The sequence below is a fragment of the Mauremys reevesii genome, linkage group 5, assembly GCF_016161935.1.
Source record: "Mauremys reevesii isolate NIE-2019 linkage group 5, ASM1616193v1, whole genome shotgun sequence".
In the NCBI taxonomy this organism is placed as follows: Eukaryota; Metazoa; Chordata; order Testudines; family Geoemydidae; genus Mauremys; species Mauremys reevesii.
The window spans coordinates 140,091,015-140,111,334 of record NC_052627.1 but is presented as its reverse complement, the minus strand read 5'-3'; the positions used below and the strand labels follow the sequence as shown (position 1 = coordinate 140,111,334).

The 20,320-nt window shown below is 51.1% G+C and overlaps 1 protein-coding gene across 6 annotated transcripts in view; it reads right to left on the bottom strand.

Moving 5' to 3' along the window:
- The window catches only part of LOC120406127 (dedicator of cytokinesis protein 2-like), a 317,936-nt gene that overhangs the window by 270,950 nt on the left and 26,666 nt on the right, over window positions 1-20,320 (bottom strand). For 4 of the 6 annotated variants that reach the window (XM_039540455.1, XM_039540456.1, XM_039540457.1 and 1 more), the window contains exons 9-13: window positions 18,124-18,205; window positions 15,989-16,124; window positions 10,621-10,696; window positions 3,479-3,558; window positions 1,764-1,889 (exon numbers count right to left, since the gene is read on the bottom strand). In XM_039540455.1, the coding sequence (XP_039396389.1) occupies window positions 1,764-1,889; window positions 3,479-3,558; window positions 10,621-10,696; window positions 15,989-16,124; window positions 18,124-18,205 (500 nt within the window). Of the gene's footprint in view, window positions 1-1,763; window positions 1,890-3,478; window positions 3,559-10,620; window positions 10,697-12,160; window positions 12,273-12,575; window positions 12,605-15,988; window positions 16,125-18,123; window positions 18,206-20,320 lie in introns of those variants that run through there. The other 2 variants (XM_039540461.1, XM_039540460.1) reach the window with 2 other exon arrangements.

Sequence of the window (20,320 nt, the reverse complement as noted above, 5' to 3'; positions counted from 1 at the left end):
AGAAAATCCAGGAGGATGTTGTGATGATGAAGTGGGAATTTTTTGTAATAGTTGTATTATGCCCATGTGTGCCTCAGTTTCCCCTATGCTTTGCATTGTTACCTGGGGAAGCGGGGGGCAGAGATTAAGCTTGCTCTCAGGGCAGACTAAGAGACATAGGTGTGTGCATCACCTAGCTCTGGGGTCGGCAACCTTTCAGCAGTGCTGTGCCGAGTCTTCATTTATTCACTCTGATTTAAGGTTTCGCGTGCCAGTAAAAATTTTAATGTTTTTAGAAGGTCTCTTTCTATAAGTCTATAATAACTAAACTATTGTTGTATGTAAAGTAAATAAGGTTTTTAAAATGTTTAAGAAGCTTCATTTAAAATTAAATTAAAATGCAGAGCCCCCCGGACCGGTGGCCAGGGCCAAGGCACTGTGAGTGCCACTGAAAATCAGCTCGCGTGCCGCCTTCGGCACATGTGCCATAGGTTGCCTACCCCTGACCTAGCTGGTGGAGCAGACTGAATGGATCATTAAAAAAGGACTGGCCTAGGCCAAACCATATCCATGGAAAATGTGAGAAGACAATGGAAAACCCCAATGGCCAGAACATTGACACCTAGCAATCAACAACCCAAAGAAAGGAGAACAGGAGCACTTGTGGCACCTTAGAGACTAACAAATCTATTTGAGCATAAGCTTTCGTGGGCTACAGCCCACTTCTTCGGATGCTTTTTCCTGCCTCTCAGCAGGGGTTGTGAACTCAGCATGGCCCTGCCTGGAGAACTAAGGGATCAACAGGGAATAAAGTGTGGGCTCTGGAAGGAGCTTGCTGCTCTCCTGGGACCCACTAAGGAGATCAGAGAGAGAGACAGAGTCTGAATATGGAGTTCCCTACAGCTTGGCTGGTGAATTGTGGCTTGACCAGCCTGGATGATGCTTTAACCTTTATGTCTCTGTGCTAACCTAAGGACTGTGACCACTTGACTAATAAATCCTACTCTGTTTTCAAAATGCTGTTTGGGTTCCCTGCAAATACTTGCTGGGGTGCATGCATCTCTGAAGAGTGGCCAGGAGTCTCTCAGTTGGACATGCTGAGCAGAGCTCACAGTGTGAAGCAGGAGTGCTGGAAGCCAGAGGCTCAGTCTTGGAGGGGGTGAGGCTGTGTGGCCTAACCTTAAGGAAGAGTGGGTCCCCTTGAGGGGCTGGCACCATAGGCGCCAACTTTTCCCAGTGTCAGTGGGAGCTCGCGCCCCCCTGCCCCCAGCCCCGCTGTGACTCCACCCGTTCCTCGCCCCTGCCCCACCCCCATTCCAACCCCTTCCCCAACGTCCCCGCCCCACCTCTGCCCCCGCCCTGCCCCCATTGGACCCCTTCCCCAAATCCCCAGCCCCGCCTCTTCCCCAAGTGCGCCGCGTTCCCCTCCCTCCCACCCGTGCAAAACAGCTGTTTCGCGGCGCAAGCACTGGGAGCTAGGGGGAAAAGTGGGCACGCAGCGCGCTATGGGGAGGAGGTGGAGGCGAAGGTGAGCTGGGCAGTGGGGCGGGGAGCTGCCGATGGGTGCAGAGCACCCACCAATTTTTCCCCGTGGGTGCTCCAGCCCCAGAGCACCCACAGAGTCAGCGCCCATGGCTGGCACACTAAAAGGGTTCCTCCAAGAGACTGCTTAAAAGCTGGGGCGTGGATTCGTGACCGATGCCACAAGGACTTTAGAAGACAGTAGGTAAGGATGGATCAGGATAAACTTGCTAACCTTAGCCTGAGGTGCCTTCTTCACTCACCTGGCATGATAATCTCTGGGAAGCCTAACTTGCGGACCACAACTGTGCTGCGGTCCACCAAGTGAGGATGATCTTTCCGCACCTGACTCAGGTCTCCCCACAGCATTTTCAGAGACACCCAGAACCCTGGAAAGGAAGGAGAGAAAAGGGACGGGAATTTACTTTGCCCAAATAGAGTCCAGTGAGTAGCTCAACCAGATGCTCAGCCCACACCCCCAGCGTAGACATCTGCACAGACGGGTCCATTTCACAGTCCTAGGACATGTGATTCAGGGCCCCATGTTAGAAAGTGGCTTCCACAATGTTAAACATTTCCAGGAGCCAGGCCTCAGAGATGTTGTCTCCATCGAAGGTGTGTAGCTCCCACTTATCATTGTGGTGTGAAGTTTCGAGGTCCTGTTTGGCTCTTCACTAAACTTGGATGACCGGGTAGCATCAATTTCCAAAAATGCCTTCTCTCCCCCCAGCTCATTAGGAAACTTCGTCCCTTCCTCCCAGACAAGGACTTTGCAACCGTGACCCATGCATTTGTCACCGCCAGGCTGGTTTACTGTAATCTGAAGCTGAATGTGACAATGATACACAGGTTCTATCTTGTGCAGAATATGGCTATCCACCTTCTCCACGGCTCAGTCTGCTGTGAGCACATCAAGTCTGTGCTCAAATCCCTCCCAGTCAGACAATGCAGATCACAAAGCCAGGACAATGTATGTGAGAACGGGGACAAAGCATTTTCTACCACAGGGATCCAGCTATGGAACAATCTTCCAGGGGAGATCAGATGCATCATTAGTCTGACCATTTAGGAAATGTTGCAAAGCCTTTGTGTATGAATTCTGAAAGCCATGTACAGTAGACAGGCTTCAGTGGTGTAACAAAGCCCCAGAGGGCCCTGATGCAGGAATAAGGTAGGGCTCCTCTCCCCAATTCCAAAATCTACAATTTTGCTTACTCACATCAGAACCCCCAACCTACCCCACTTACCCCACCTCCAATCCTTTACCCACTGCCTCCATGAACTTCTTGATGGCCCCTCTCCTCCCCCACCCTGTCCCTGGTGCCCCGCTCCCCTCCTGGGCTAGGATCTCTCCTCCCAGTCCAAGCTGCTCAATGACTCCCCTTGCTTACATCACCTGCACTGCACTCACACAACACAGGCTGAATTGAATGAGGAGTGGCATTGCAACCAGGCACCTGGGGTCTCAGCACCACTCAGCTTTGGCCCAGCCTCTGCTCCATCATGACGAAGGTGTGGTTGAGGCAAACCTGAGTGGTGCTGTGACCTCGTGCACCAAGATGCAACACCATTCACTCAAATTTAGTCCAACCACCCCTCCGGCATTTGGCCCATCTGCACCTCTGTCCGATGAAGCGGTAGAGGGATCAAACTTGAGTGAGTGGCATTGCAACCCTATGCGCCAGGTGAAGTGCCAGAGCATTGCTATTCCTGGTTAGGCCCCCATAGCCTCGTGGGCTCATGAGCAGCCTTGCGCTGTTCTTACACCACTGAACAGCTTTCTCAAAGGCCTCTTTAAAAAAAAAGTTAACTCTGTAAAAGGAGAAGTGCCAGAGACTCCATTCATTGCACTAGGCACTTCGCTGTCACAACTGATTTAAGTGGCAGGTGTTCAGATAGTATGGGGATGGGCAGCAGGATAAAACCCTAAGATAGATAGGCCACCCAGCTGTGGGAGGAGGCAGCGTAAGGCCCTTACCTTGTCCTTTGTGGTTGATTTCCTTCCCTTCCACGGCTTTCTTTATCATGTTGTGAAGGAAATCATTCTCAGCAGCTACCCTGAAACACAACAAAGCACATGGGGAGAGGGGGCTCAGCTCCGTCCATGCTTCCCCACTCTGCAGAAAAGGATCTGGGAACAGGAGCATGTGAGTGCAGAAACGGTTACTATATTTACTTGTACAGTAAGTGTGATTCTGTGAGATACATGGTGCACATATATCTTCCACTGTAGCGGTGTGTGCACCCAGTGCACTTGAGCCAGAGAGATCTGATCAGCACCCATTCTGATGGCATATGCACACGGCATGTTCTCATGCCTCCAACAGTGGGCATGAAGAGCAGAGTCGCCCTGGCCCCCTCAAGTTCCTTCATACCAGAATCCAGCTGACATTAGACCAGGGGGTCTCAAACTGGGGGTCAGGACCCCTCAGGGGGTCACAAAGTTATTACATGGGGGGGCCGCAAGCTGTCAGCCTCCACCTCAAACCCCGCTTTGCCTCCAGCATTTATAATGGTGTTAAATATATATTAAAAAAGTGTTTTTAATTTATAAGGTGGGGGGTCGCATGCAGAGAGGATTGCTATGTGAAAGGGGTCACCAGTACAAAAATTTGAGAACCACTGCGTTAAACTCCAAGTAGTGGGGATGGAGCGTGGATCATGGCATACATATGTGTACAACACATCTCAAAGAACAAGTTACTGTGCAAGTAACTGTTTCTTTTTCGAGTGCTTGTGCACATCTGTATTTTACTTGAGGTGGTTCCCAAGCAGCAGTCCAATGGTAATGGAAACTTGGAAGTCACATAAACATGGATTGAAGAACAGACTTTCCAACGTCGGCATCTGCTCTGGATGCTTCCAGAATTGCATAGTGCTGTGTGATCCTATGACCAGAGGACCACATTATGGCCATTCTGCAAATGGCCATAATAGGGATATTACTGAGGAAGGCCACTGAGGTGGCTTGGTCTCATGTAAAATAAGCAGTACCTCTTTCTGGAGTGACCTTTGCAAAGCTGTAACAAATCTGTATGCATAAAGAAATCCAGTTAGATATCCTCTGGACAGTATCTGCTCGCCTCTTCATCTTCTCACCATGCGGGAGAGGATCTAAAAAGTTTAGTCCTGTCAATGTAAAATGATAGGGCTCTGCAAACATCCAAAGTATGAAGCCTCCCATCACCCTTATGGATGTGTGGCTTGGGAAAGAAGATTGGTTGGTGTAATTCTGATACCACTATGTACAAAAATTTTGGACAGGGTTGCAAGGAAACTTTGTCCCTATAGAAAACTGTATATGGGGGACCCGTCAAAAGAGCCTGCAGCTCTCTAACTCTCCTAGCAAATGTTATCAATGATGTAATATCATATGAAACACTATCTTGGGAGGATGTTAAACAGCAGCTATTAAAGTTAGACATTTTTAAATCAGCAGATCCAGATAAGTTGCATCCAAGAGCCTTAAAAGAGCTGTCGAGGAGTTCACTGGACCGCTAATGTTGATTTTCAATAAGTTTTGGAACACTGGGGAAGTTCCAGAAGACTGGAAGAAAGCTAATGTTGTGCCAATATTTTAAAAGGGTAAATGGAATGACCTGGGTAATTATAGGCCCACCAGTCAGACATTGATCCCAAGCAAGATAATTGACTGGCTGATATGGGACTCAATTAATAAAGAATTAAAAGAGAGTAATGTAATTAATGCCAATCAGCATGGGTTTATGGAAAATAGATCCTGTCATACTAACTTGATATCATCTTTTGATGTCACTGTAAATTTGGTTTATAAACGTAATGTTGACGTAATATACATAGACTTCTGTAAGGTATTTGACTTGGCACGACATGACATTTTGATTAAAAACTAGATAAAATTAACATGGCACACATTAAATGGATTAAAAACTGGCTAACTGATAGGTCTCAAATTGTAATTGTAAAGGGGAATTGTCATCAAGCGGGTGTGTTTCTAGTAGGGTCCCCTGGGGATTGGTTCTTGGGCCTACACTATTTAATATTGTTATCAATGACCTGGAAGAAAACATAAAACCATCACTGATAAAGTTTGCAGATGACACAGAAGATGGGGGAGTGGTAAATAATGAAGAGGACAGGTCACTGATTCAGAGCGATCTGGATTGCTTGGTAAACTAAGTGCAAACAAATATGAATTTTAATATGGCTAGATGGGAAGGTATTCATCTAGAAACAAAAAAATTTGGCCTTATTTACTCTACCCTGGGAAGCAGTGACCCTGAAAGATTTGGGGGTCATGGTGGATAATAAGCTAAGCATCAGCTCCCAATGTGACACTGTGTCCAAAAGAGCTAATGCGATCCTGGGATGCATGAACAGAGGAATCTCGAGTAGGAGCAGAGAAGTTATTTTACCTCTATATTTGGCACTGGGCGGCCGCTGCTGCAATACTTTGTCCAATTCTGGTGTCCACAGTTCATGAAGAATATTGATAAATTAGAGAGGGTCAGAGAAGAGCCACAAGAATGAATGACGGATTAGAAAACATGCCTTGTAGTGACAGACTCAAGGACCCCAATCTATTTCACTTAACAAAGGAAGGTTAATGCGTGACTTGATTACAGACTATAAGTATCTACATTGGCAAACAATATTTAATAACGGGCTCTTCAATCTAGCAGAGAATGGTCTAACATAATCCAGTGCCTGGAAATTGACGATAGACAAATTCAGACTGGAAATAAGGCATAATTTTTTGACAGTGAGGGTAATTAACCATTGGCACAATTTACCCAGGGTAGTGGTGGCTTCTCCATCATTGACCATTTTAAAATCAAATTAGATATTTTTCTAAAAGATATGTTCTAGGAATTCTTTGGGGGAAATTCTATGGCCTATGTTATACAGGAGGTCAGACTAGTTGCTCACAAAGGTCCCTTCTAGCCTTGGAATCTATGCATCATCACCAAGAATGCAGCTTGGAAACAAATGAAACAAGGAGCAGGAGGCTAGAGGCTCAAAATGTGGTCCCATGAGCAATGAGAAGACTATTTTAAGGTCCCAAAGGGAAACTGGGGCTTTAACCAATGAGTAGACCCTGATTAAGTCTTTCAAGAATCTCCTGACCACAGGGTGGTAGAAAATAGAGTAATCCTCAATAGACCGGTGAAAAGCCAATATGGCTGCCAGGTGGATCTTTATTGGGCTCGTTGACAGGCCTGAGTTCTAGCAGATGTTCCAACAGGTCCTGAATTTGCATAATGGATGGAGACAACTTGTGCCAGTATATCCAGATGGAGAACCTCTTCCACTTAGACAGGTGGAATGCTTTCTACTACTAATCTGTACTTGCTGAACTGCCTGTTAACAGATTCTCTCTGTAACGGTCAACCACTGAGCATCAGGCAGAGACTCTCTGGATTGGGGTGCAAAATTATGCCCTGGAGAACTAGTAATGTGAATGGAGATTGTATCATCAGGGTCTGCAAGTCCAAATACCAGTACTGTCTTGGCCACGCCGGGGCTTTAAGAATCATCCTGGCTTGTTCTTGTTTTGGCTTCCTGATTACTCCGGAAATCAGCGGGATTGAAGGTAAGCATACAGAAGCTCCGATTCCTCAGGTAGTTGGATTGTATGTGTCACAGAGCCTGGACTCTGGCTGGACAGAGAACAGAGAGGCTGCATTTCCTACTGTCTCTGGTGAGTCCATGTTAGGAAATTCCCATCTCTAGAAGACTGAAGTGACCTCACTATCTCATTTTTCAGGGACAACTTGGTTACAATTCACAACTATCTGCTGAGAATCTGCGAGAACATTCTGCACCCCTGGCAGGTGTGAGGTTTCAAGAGTGATGCTGTTTTGAATGCAGAAGTTCCACAGCTAGATTGCCTCCCGACAGGGGATCTGATCTCTCCTCATAAGGCTATGGAACAGCTTCCGTAAGTATTTTTGTTGTCCTTCTCTGTAATTTTTTCCAATTCCAATACATCTTTTTTCAGATGGGGTGACCAGAAATTCACCCAGTATTTGAAGTGTGGGCATACCATGGATTTATATAGTGGCATTGTGATATTTATTGTCTCATCTATCCCTTCCTTATTGTTCCTAACATTCTGTTCGCTTTTTTGACTGCTGCTGCACACTGAGTGGATGTTTTCAGAGAACTACCCACAATGACTCCAAGATCTTTCTTGAGTGGTAACAGCTAATTTAGACCCCATCATTTTCTATGTATAGTTGGGATTGTGTTTTCCAATGTGCATTACTTTGCATTTACCAACTCTGAATTTCATCTGCCATTTAGTTGCCCCATCACCCAGTTTAGTGAGATCCCTCTGTAACTCTTCAGTTTGCTTTGGACTTGACTATCTTGAGCAATTTAGTATCGTCAACAAATTTTGCCACTTCACTGTTTCCCCCTTTTTCCAGATCATTTATAAATATGTTGAATAGTCCCAGTACAGACCCCTGGGGGACACCACTATTTCTCTCTCTCCATTCTGAGAACAACCATTTATTCCTACCCTTTGTTTCCTCTCTTTTAACCAGTTACTGATCCATAAGAAGATGCTCCCTCTTATCACATGGCAGCTTACTTTGCTTAAGAGCCTTTGGTGAGGGACCTTGTCAAAGGCTTTCTGAAAGTCCAAGTACACTATATCCACTGGATCACCCCTGTCCGCATGTTTGTTGACCCCCTTAAAGAATTCTAGTAGATTAGTTTGGCATGATTTCCCTTTACAAAAGACATGTTGACTCTTCCCCAACAAATCGTGTTCATCTATGAGTCTGACAATTCTGTTCTTTACTATAGTTTCAACCACTTTGCTTGGTACTGAAGTCAGGCTTACCAGCCTTTTAATTGCCAGAAACACCTCCAAAGCCTTTTTTTTTAAATTGTGTCACATTAATGATCCTCCAGTCATCTGGCACAGAAGCTGATTTAAATGATAGGTTACATACCATAGTTAGTGGTAATTTCATCTTTGAGTTCCTTCCAAACTCTTGGGTGAATACCATCTAGTTCTGGTGATTTATTACTGTTTAATTGATCAATGTGTTCAAAATCCTCTTTTACTGACACCTCACTCTGGGACAGTTCCTCAGATCTGTCACCTAACAAGAACAGCTCAAGTTTGGGAATCTCCCTCACATCCTCTGCAGTGTCTTTCCCTCCTCACTGAGTAATAGGCCTACTCTGTCCCATAGTAGATCTGGACCAACCAGCGGTCATGGGAAGGGCTTGTTGGTCAACTCTACTGCAGGCAGCACTTCCCACAGTGACTCTGCCATGGCAGCATGGAAGCACCGCCAAACCACAGATCCAGGTTCAAGTCCCACAAATCCTTACAGGTTCTCCTGAACAACCTCTAACAGCAGCTCCAATGTTGTGGCTATTGTTCTCATTAGCTCCTGGAATGCTTTATAGTCCTCTGGTATGGGTGGACTAGGGTCAGGAGCAACTGCCTCATCAGGGGATGAGGATGAGATGGGAGCTGGGATCCAGTGTTGATCAGCCTCAAGCTCATCTTCTGCCTGCACTTCAGAAACAGGCAGCTGGGAGAGTTGGGGGGTTGATGGAGGGAATTTCTTAAGTCAATTGGGGTTGAGGAGACTGAGGCCTCAGCTGTGTACTGAGGCAGTTCTGGGGTAGTAGGCAATATCCCAAGGTGCCCGTACAGTACCAGAGGCCAACGAGGGGGTCCCCAAGAATTAATAGACCTAGAAAGGGATCTCTGTCTAGAATGGTACAATTCTATTCTGAAGTCATGCCCAGAGTTCTAGAAGGTGACTAACCTGAACATGGCACCAGAGAGCCCTCACTGCTGCTCCCGGAGTCAGAAGACAAAACGAAATCATCTTCTGGTAGAGTCATACATAACACCTTGCACCCTTTCTTCTTCTCTACAGTCCCAAACTATTTGTCTCTTCATAATCAGGGTGTTACGTTAACCTGAGCTCAGCCCTGAGGGTCCTCTGTTCAGCGTTTTTCCTGGGGTTCTTTTGTCTTTGTAAGTGCTCAGACCTGCATCTGGTCCAGACTGTAAACACGGGGCTGAGTTGGAAGACAGCGATTGTTCTCACCCTTGCTTGAGTTAGCTCTGAGACCCATCCCCCCTTATTGCCAACAGTTTTGGAACATGATGATGTTCTACATTTTACATCTCTCTTAAAACATTTCCTGTACAAACAACTGACAATCACCACGATGATCAGCTAGCTCTTCGCTTTGACAGAGACCACACATAACCCCCGCTTTGGTGAAGTATTGAGAAGCTGGTCAGACCCAGGTGTAATATGCCTTCTGGGCATGCCTATGTTACACAGGCGTTGAAAAGAAACAGAGGGGGTCAGGCAGCCCTGCCCTTTATGGCCTAGGCTGGAGGGATGAGTGCACACAAGGCACAGACAGTTCCCAGAATCCCCAGACAATGCTGTTTATGAAATATCTCTGTCTTGAGTGCACTGGGTGTGCACAGGCATAGGATGGAAAAATATATGTGCACAAGCACTTGTGTGAAAAACAACACAAGAATAGCTCGATTGGATCAGGCCCATGATCCATCTAGCCCCATCTCTGTCAGCTGCCAGCACCAGCAGTTTCAAAAGAATTAATAAATAGATGTGCAATAATATGCCTCCAACATTACATCTCCTCCTAACCCCTTTTGTTAGAGATCTGTTCAAACCCTGAAGCACAAGGTTTAATATGTCTTACAAAATTTTGTGTATTAACTCTGGATATTCTTGTTACCCATATAAATGTCCAATTCCTGTTTGAATCTTGCTAAATTCTTGGCCACGGTGACATTTGTGGCAATAAGTTCCACAATCTAATTATCCTGAAGTCAAATAGATAGATATTTCCTTTGATCAGTTTTGAATTTGTCACCTTTTAAGCTAATTTAGTATCCCCTTGTTCTTATGCTCAGCTTCTCCTGGCCATGGGTGGTGTTTCCTTCCCACCCTTCTACCCACTCAAGAGAGGGAGACTGTCAGTTGACTCAGAAATGTTCCCCTTTTTGCAGCTGAGTTCTTCTCTAGCGAATAGAAAGTCCCATGTGTCTTAACTCCAGCCTTCATCCCCAATCCTTGCAGCCCCCCTTCCTCTCTGCTCATAAGTGCTTGCTTTACTCACAGGTGCACAGGAATGAAGTACTGCTTGTCCTCATCACTCTCACATTTTCCCTTGATGATATCTGTAATGTCCATCACTGTAAGAGACAAGGGACAGGAGCCTATGATCATAAGGTCCTTTGGACAACCCTGAACCAACCCAGAGGGCACAATGACCACCCTCCATTGCCAACTCATCCTGAGTAAGGCATTTGATATGGTTCCACATGGGGAATTATTAGCTAAATTGGAAAAGATGGGGATCAATATGAAAGGTGGATAAGGAACTGGTTAAAGGGGAGACTACAACGGGTCATACTGAAAGGTGAATTGTCAGGCTGGAGGGAGGTTAGTAGTGGAGTTCCTCAGGGATCGGTTTTGGGGCCAAACTTATTTAATCTTTTTATTACTGACCTTGGCACAAAAAGTGGGAATGTGCTAATCAAGTTTGCGGATGACACAAAGCTGGGAGGTATTGCCAATACAGAGAAGGACCGGGATATCATACTGGAAGATCTGGATGACCTGGCCATCAGGAAGTTTAGACTTGAAATTAGACTAAGGTTTCTAACCATCAGAGGAATGAAGTTCTGGAACAGCCTTCCAAGGGGAGTAGTGGGGGCAAAAGCCATAGCTGGCTTCAAGACTAAGCTTGATAAATGTATGGAGCGGATGGTATGATGGGATAGCCTAATTCTGGCAATTAATTTGTCTGACTACTAGTGGTGAATATGCCCAATGGCCTGTGATGGGATGTTAGATGGGATGGGATCTGAGTTACTACAGAGAATTATTTCCTGGGTGCTGGCTGGTGAGTCTTGCCCACATGCTCAGGGTTTAGCTGATCGCCATATTTCGGATCAGGAAGTACCTTGAAGTCTTTAAACCATGATTTGAGAACTTCAGTGGCTCAGACACAGGTTTGATACGGGAGCGGGTGGGTGAGATTCTGTAGCCTGCATTGTGCAGGAGGTCAGACTAGATGATTGTAATGGTCCCTTCTGACCTTAACGTCTATGATTCTATGAGCTTTCATGGGAAAAGAGCAACCAGAGACAGCCAGACATTACTGAGCACCTCTGATCTGTGTTTAGAGCTACTGTCATTGCCAATAGGTGAGAGGAACATAATAACCACATAAAAGAACCTGCAAAAAAACCCCACCACATTCTCAGATGATGGTGATGTCAGGCTGAGAAGTGCAGGGAGGAGGTAGAAGAAGGAGGAATGGGAAGAAATGAACCGGGGAAATTTTGGCTGAATCCCAGGAAGTGTCTCCTGGCAGGGAGACAGCTCCTCACTTAGATTTGTGTCTCAGGGAGAGGTCAGGGAGCTCCAATGATGGGAACATTTAGAACTAGGACTGGCTCATGAATTAGGAAACAACCAATAGATTGCACTGGCCCCTAAAGGATAAAGGAGGCTTTTCTGCATCTGATTTCCCTCCGTTTTCCTATTAATCACAGATGTTAAGGCCAGACAGGGCCATTTGATCATCCAAACTAACCTCCTACATAACAGGAGGGACGATTTTAGTCAATTTGTAGTGATGCGGGACTCACCCCTGCAGCACCTCCCACTCATCATCTCAGGAATTAGCATCTCCAGAGCACCCTCTGCAGGCTGGTGTCCCACTTGCTGCTGGCCCCCATGTCCCTCATCTTTGGGGTGCTGCCCCCTGGCAATACCCCCACAGTCTCAGGGTCTCCCAGGGGAATCCCCAACCCTCTATCCTCACCTTGCCTCAGTCATGGGCTACTACCAGTCACTATCTAGCCCCCCCAACCCCACCCTGGGGCAGACTGCAGTATAAGCCACTGATCACAGGCAAGGTTGGTTTGGACCTGCTGCCTTTGCCTACCCCGGACTGCCCTCTGCAACCCCCAGTACCCCTTGGTCTTCTGCTAGGCCACAGCCTGGGGCTTTCCAGGCTGGAGCTCCCATAGACTTCCCCCAGCCCTGCTCCACTCCAGGTACCTTCTCTCACTCCCCAGCAGACAGGCCCATCTCCCTCTACAGCTAGAGAAGACTGTGTCCAGTGTCTGGCCCCAGCCCTCTTTATAGGGCCAGCTGTAGCCTGATTGGGGCATGGCCCCAGCTGTGGCTGCTTCCCCCAGTCAGCCTAGCTTTTCCTTCCCCTTCTATTTTAGGAGCTCTACACAATTCCTTCACTGTCCCTGAAAGAGGAGCTGCAGGACTTCAATAATGAAACCAGAACTACTGCCCAGTTTCACTGCAGCTTTCCTGGGGTCTTGTTTAGACTAAAAAAGGTGTTCTTCTCAATCAAGTCAGCTCAATCCAGCTACTTCTACTGAACTGAAAAATCCACCTAACAATGGCTGGGCGCATTGAGGATGTCACCCCCATCCCCTCTGACAGCACTCACAGAAAGGGTGGTTGCTGGGGTCGTCGTCTGGAAACCGTGGCTGGCTTTTGTTTCATCATTAAATCTCTCAAGGGGGGAAATAGTGCAGACACACTACCACCTTTTGCCTCATTATATCAGGATGAGTCATACCTATGGACCTCTTTCCTCAGTGACTCACCACAGATAGCCTTCCACTTCCAGAAACGCTATACTTCCAGTAATTCACTATCATCCCCTTCTGCCTGCTCCCAAATGCTATCCCCTCAGCAATTCACCCCAGGTATCCCTGTTCCCCCTAACGCTGTCCCCATTAAGTCACCACAGATATCACTCAGCCCTCCAGCACTATCCCCACAGAATCCCTCCACCCCCCAGTGTTTTCCCAATACTAGTGAATTTTTCATACGTGACAGCATTTTAGCTATCAGAGGGGTAGCCGTGTTAGTCTGGATCTGTAAAAGCAGCAAAGAGTCTTGTGGCACCTTATAGACTAACAGATGTTTTGGAGCATGAGCTTTCGTGGGTGAATCCCCACTTCATCGGATGCATTTTAGCTGAGGCTGAAGCCAGTCTTACAATGATGCAAGAAGCTCCAGCCCTCTAGTGAATTTGAGCCCTGCCGAGGGAAAACCAGCCCCCTCTGAATCATAGAATCATAGAATAGCAGCGTTGGAAGGGACCTCAGGAGGTCATTTAGTCCAAGCCCCTGCTCAAAGCAGGACCAATTCCCAACTAAATCATCCCAGCCAGGGCTTTGTCAAGCCTGACCTTAAAAACCTCTAAGGAAGGAAATTCCATCACCTCCCTAGGGAACCCATTCCAGTGCTTCACCACTCTCTGAGTGAAAAAGTTTTTCCTAATATCCAACCTAAACCTCCCCCACTGCAACTTGAGACCATTACTCCTTGTTCTGTCATCTTCTACCACTGAGAACAGTCTAGATCCATCCTCTTTGGACCCCCCTTCAGGTAGTTGAAAGCAGGTATCAAATCCCACCTCATCCTTCTCTCCTGCAGACTAAACAATCCCAGTTCCCTCAGCCTCTCCTCATAAGTCATGTGCTCCAGCCCCCTAATCATTTCTGTTGCCCTCCGCTGGACTCTCTCCAATTTTTCCACATCCTTCTTGTAGTGTGGGGCCCAAAACTGGACACAGTACTCCAAATGAGGCCTCACCAATGTCGAATAGAGGGGAATGATCACGTCCCTTGATCTGCTGGCAATGCCCCTACTTATACAGCCCAAAATGCTGTTAGCCTTCTTGGCAACAAGGGCACACTGCTGACTCATCTCCAGCTTCTTGTCCACCGTAACCCCTAGGTCCTTTTCTGCAGAACTGCTGCCTAGCCATTCGGTCCCTAGCCTGTAGCAGTGCATGGGATTCTTCTGTCCTAAGTGCAGGACTCTGCACTTGTCCTTGTTGAACCTCATCAGATTTCTTTTGGCCCAGTCCTCTAATTTGTCTAGGTCACTCTGTATCCTATCCCTACCCTCCAGCGTATCTACTGCTCCTCCCAGTTTAGTGTCATCTGCAAACTTGCTGAGGGTGCAGAGTCCACGCCATCCTCCAGATCATTAATGAAGATATTGAACAAAACTGGCCCCAGGATCAGCTTCCTGTCCAACTTACCTATTGTGGGAAGGAATTTCTGTAATATTTTTATGAGGCCTATGTGTGCCTCAGTTTCCCCTATATTTCACATGGCTACCCAGTGTAGGGACTATTTGCTCTCAGGGTGGGCTAAGAGACATAGGCATGAATGTTGCCTAGCTGTTTGAGACTGAATGAGTCATTAAAAAGGACTGGCCAAGGCTGATCCCATATCACTGGAGAATCTGATAAGACAATGGCAAATCTGGTCACCAGGACACTGACACCTAGCAATCACTGACCCAATGGAACGTGGATTGGGGGCTTGGCTGGGGGCTCTTATCTAACCAGAATGGTCAAACAGTGCAGAACCGGGCTCGACCTCCTGAGGTCGACTCAGGACGAGTGTAGGCGTTGCATGGCCTGTGTCAACCCTGAGCTGGGGGAATAACATGCCCTGAGCCCCCTAGTGAGAGCAGGAGTGGTAAGAGGGTCTGCGTGGGATGAGGCAGCAAAAGAGACAGGAGCTTGCAGTGGAGCGTGGTGGTAAAAACCTAATGCAGCTGGGGGGGATGCACAAGCAAAGGCCTCACAATATGCCAGCAGGAGCTCGCCTCTGATATGGCTGATCACTGGCTTCCTCCCCACAGTGGCTGCACCAGAGACGCTATTGTGCTCTGATCACTAACAATGAGAGGGAAGAGTCCCCCTCTCTCTGACCCTGGAAAGCCCCCAGCCCCTGCACTCAGCCCCAGGTCCCTAAGGGCCAGAAGGACAGTGACAAACCACAGGGAGCTGGAGCAGCCCCAGAGCCGTGGAAAGGGACAGGAAGTGCCAAGTCTGTCTGGCTCCGCGCAGAGACAGCCCAGGAGGATGTGACCAAAGCCCACGCATGAGGGAGGGGTGTTAGGTGTGTGTTACTACTAAGCAGACTGAGGTCAGCTGCAGCTCAGAGAAACGCCCTGCACAGAGACAGCTGTGGCCTGGGCTACGCTGGAGATCAGGTGGTCACACTGGTCCCTTCTGGCTTTACAGTCTGAGACAAAAGCTGCACCTGTCAATCAGCCTCCTGGGCAGGGCTGAGCCCAGCGCTGGGACACTTGTAAGCAGCCTGACAAAGCCTTGGGGAAGAGGCTCTGGGGAGAGGGATGGGCTGGGTGTGAGTGGCTGGCACTGGCCTCTCCCCACCTTCAGCTGTAAATAAGGGGGCAAATCTGGCAGGGAGCGGGGATGCTGGCCCAGGCGAGGGCCAGGGCAAGTCACGGGCTGACAGGCTAACACTGCGGCCATGCAGCCCCCACCTCAGGCCAGGGACTCAGGCCACGCAGCTGGAGCCCTGTGGCTCGGCGGCCAGTGGAGGGGCAGCACTGCTGGGCCAAGGGCTGCTGCCCGCTGTCAGCCAGGAACAAATGGATCCAGGGCCCGCACTCACCCGAGACGCCGAAGGGCCGTCTGAGGCCCGTGCTCAGTTTCCGCGTGTAGGTCTCCTTCAGGTCCATCCGCCCCACCCGCACAATCTGACACACCAGGAAGAGCCTCTCGCGTTTCAAGTCCTTGCTGCCCAGGTCCTGAGGAGTGGGAGAGAAACTCAGAGAAACGCCCAGCCGAGCACCAAGGCCTGGCCAGCGGGTCCCACGCCCCAGCCCAGGGGGTTCTGAGGCCAGCTTGGGGGCGCCATGTCAGCGCTGGGGGGGGGATGGCACTAGGGGGTAGCTCAGACAGTGCTAACAATCCCCTCCTCCCCCCGGCCTTTCAAAATCTCCCAGAGTGCACTGCTTCTGGGGGCTGCTGGGAATGGGGGGTGGGTCCCCAGAGGGCACCGAGCAGGGCTCTAGTGAGTCGCTTCAGCCTGTGCACAAGCCGCGCAAGGCAGCGGTGACAGAACAGAGCGAGTCCCTCCCAGGACACCTGCCTGTGAGCACGGTGGGCTCAGCCCAGCCTGACATGCTGGAAACGAGCAGCCCCCTCAGCCGCTCCTGATTTGTTCATGTGGGAGGGAGACAGTGCACGGACCTTCCCTGCACCCAAGTGCTGTGCAGGGGTCGGGGAGGGGCTGGACCATCAGCTCCAGCAGAAGAACATGGTGGGGGCGGGAGCTGGCTTTGTGCTCGTGCTGTTTATCACCTTCATTTACATGTAGACTTTCTCTGGCCAGCTGCCTTGGTCCCTTCCTGGGGTCAGTCTCGGTGCAGCTTGTGTAGTGAAAATACAGCTCGGGACAGGTCTACACTTCAAACACCACTACGGAGCAGCGGCAGCATTTCAGTGTGGACGCTGCCCACACCGACGGGAGGGGTTCTCCCACTGGCACAGGTAATCCACCTCCCCATTGGCCTAGTGCTGTCTGCACTGGGGGTTAGGCCACTTTCACGGAGCCGCTCTGCACTCCTGCAAGACGGAGCTATAGGGATGTAAGTGCCTAGTGCAGATCAGGCCTTGGTCAGTAGGAGCCACATCCCCTCTGTTCCCCTGCCTGGGGCCTGCGAGAAACCAAGGCAAGCCCAGCCGAGGGGATGGGCCCACAGGGAAGCCCGGTGGGAGGGGGGCAGTTAGGGGCCCTGGTGTCTGAGTGTCACAGAGGAAATGGGCCACAGGCAGGATTTAAAGGTGGAACCAGGATCTAGGGTGAGCACCCACTGCTTATTTTCAGATGGACTGAAATGTATTAAAATTGATCACAGAGACCATGTTAAACATTCAGGTGCTGCGTCAGGTAATTGCAGGTGGATACTGAAGGGCAGCAGAGCCGTAGAGGTGAGAGAGGAATACATGGCATGCTGGGGTTTCCCTAAAACGTCCCGTAACACAAAGTGTTATCCCTCATTTGTCACGTGGTTTTCCCTTATTTTCATCCTAGCAGAGCACTGGGACCAAGGGCCATTCAGGGGGGGGGCTGGGAGCCAGGTGGGGGAAGGTCAGGGAGGGACATGGTGGCCCAGCTGCGGTGGGGGAGGGGCATAGGGCCCAGCTGCAGTGAGGATGGGGCAGGGCCCAGCTGCGGTTGGGGAGGGGCATAGGGCCCAGATGCGGAGAGGATGGGGAGGGACATGGTGGCCCAGCTGCAGTGGGGGAGGGGAGGGACATGGCGGCCCAGCTGCGGTGGGGGAGGGGAGGGACATGGTGGCCCAGCTGCGGTGGGGGGGGGCATAGGGCCCAGCTGCGGAGAGGATGGGGAGGGGCATAGGGCCCAGCTGCGGAGAGGATGAGGAGGGCATAGGGCCCAGCTGCGGTGGGGGAGGGGCATGGTGGCGCAGCTGCGGTGGGGAGGGAGGGACATGGTGGCCCAGCTGCAGTGGGGGGAGGGCATAGGGTCCAGCTGCAGTGGGGGAGGGGCATAGGGCCCAGCTGAGGTGGGGGAGGGGAGGGGCATGGCGGCCCAGCTGTGGGGGAGGGGAGGCATATTGTGAAAAATAAACAATCCCTGTAACTAGACAGACACGTTCATCGGGCATTTTGCCGTCCGTGTCGGGACTGCTGGGCTCCTGGTGCTGTGGGGCAGGCTCTGTTCAGCCCCCGGCTCAGGCGTCTGGGTGCTGCCAGGCCGGGCAGGAGGGCACCCGTGCTCACCGTGAAGATGGCCTTCAGGTTGTTGAGCAACTCGATGTCCTGGGGGACCCCCGTGCTGGCCCAGCGGATCAGGTAGTTCTCGCTGCAAAGAGAACCAGAGAGCGTCAGGAGACTCCCTGCTGCAGGACACGGCCAGGCTCCTGGGCTCCAGCTCTGGCCAGTCTCTCAAGGGGTGGGGCTCCCCTGAGCTGGGCCTCCGGCTCACGGCCAGGAGGGGACAGCCCCCGAGCACAGGCTCTGTGAGCAGAGGAGGCTGGGCCCGGCCAGCACCCTGGGGATGTGATGGGGGCAGCTGACGCAGGCCTGTTGGGTGCTCAGGCCCAGGGAAAGAGAGACGGCGAGGGCCAAGCCTGATCCCCTTCCCCACATGTCCTGTCCGCTCCCCTCCAGCACGCCCCAGGCAGCCCCTGTCCTACTCAAACAGCCCTGTGGGAAGCCAGGGCTGCCCGGGGGGGGGCAAGTGGGGCAATTGGCCCCAGGCCCCACAGGGGCCCTGCAGGGGCCCCACGAGAATACAGTATTCTATGGTATTGCAACTTTTTTTAATGGAAGGGGGCCCCCAAAACTGCTTTGTCCCAGGCCCCTGAATCCTCTGGGCGGCGCTGTGGGAAGCTGCCTATCCTAACAGTCCTCCTTGCCTTGATGCAGGTACCGGGGATCCCATCTGGGCCGTGGCCTTGGAGATGCAACCGACTCTAATTGCAAAGCATGTGCTCAGCAAGCCTCCTTCTGGAGGAGCGCGGCATGTGGTGGGACAGGACGCAGACACACGGCAAGCTCCACACAGCCCTGGAGCAGAGCCTGCATGGAGCAGGGCCCAGAACCAACCCCCGTTTCACAGCCAAGCCTATGGCAGTGACTCTCGTGGGCTGAGGAGGCGGTAGCGCCAGGGGGCAGAGTGGCTCTGGGCCAAGCACTGCAGGGGGCTGCCAAGGCTCCACTCTCTCTCCGGGGTGGGACATGACACCCCTGGAAACAACTCAGGCTTCTCTGTAAGCCCCGGATCGGCACAGCTCAGGCGTGGGCAGCCAGGGGGGCAGGGAAGCACCCTGCTCTCTGAGCTGCAGTGAGGAGGCCAGCCAGTGACACTGGGAAGTGGGGACCGGCCAGCACAGGCCCCACGTCCCATTCCCCATCCCCCAGCCATCCAGTCCCTGCCCTGGGGCTGGATGGGAGCCAGCATCTCCTGGAGAGGACCGGCCCCATGTCCTGTTCCCCACACCCCCAGCAAGTCCCTCCATCCTGGGGCCGGATCGGAACCATCATCCCCCTCAGAGGAAAGGCCAGTGTCCGGCTGGATGGGAGCCAGCATCCTGGAGGACCCCAGCAAGTCCCTCCATCCTGGGGCCGGATCGGAACCATCATCCCCCTCAGAGGAAAGGCCAGTGTCCCATTCCCTGCCCCCAGCACCCAGCCAATCCCTCCAAACTGGGGCCGGATTGGAGCCAGCACCCCCATCCCCAGCCCCTCAGAGCCAGCCCATCTGCAAGCACTGCACGTTCCCATCAGCTCTTTGCGTACTGCTCTGCTCTGGAGGGACCCGTCTCGCTCCCTGCATCCCGCTTTGCTAGTCCTGAAGCTGCTCCCTGGCTGGTGCCCGCTGTCCTGGACGGGGGGGGATTACTGTTTTGTAGGGCCCTGGGCCAGAGCAAGTGGGGACCCTCTGTCCCCCCTCCTGCACTCCTGCCGGGGAAATGGGGTTGGGTGCAGGGGCTTGCCCCGCTTCCTGGCAGGAGCGCCGGGAGGGCGGGTGGAGCAGGTCAGGGTGTGGGGGGGCCCAGTTTTCTGGGGGATCTCCAATTGTCCAGGGGCCCCTGGGCATGGGCCTCATTGGCTCAGTGGCTAGTCCGCCACTGCCACCTCTTTGTCCAACCGGCAGCCCTGGCTCAGCTGCCTGGCGCTGGCTCAGCCTGGCCTCGCCCAAGCACTGCTCCGTCTCTGCCCTCTCTCCTCTGTCCTTCAGCAGCACCCCCCTTCTTTCTCCCCAGCACCCAGCCCAGGGGAGACCCACAGCTGCAGGCTGTGACACGTGACCACCCCGGGGCTTTTCGCTCTCACTCCTGTCTGAGGGGCGTTTTGTCTCTGAGTGAATTCAGGAAACCACTTTCACACAAATCCCTTCCCATCACATGGATCCACAAAGTGCCCCCACAAACACAGGGCCTCTGCAGAGCCCGAACTCTGGCCCTTGGCTCCC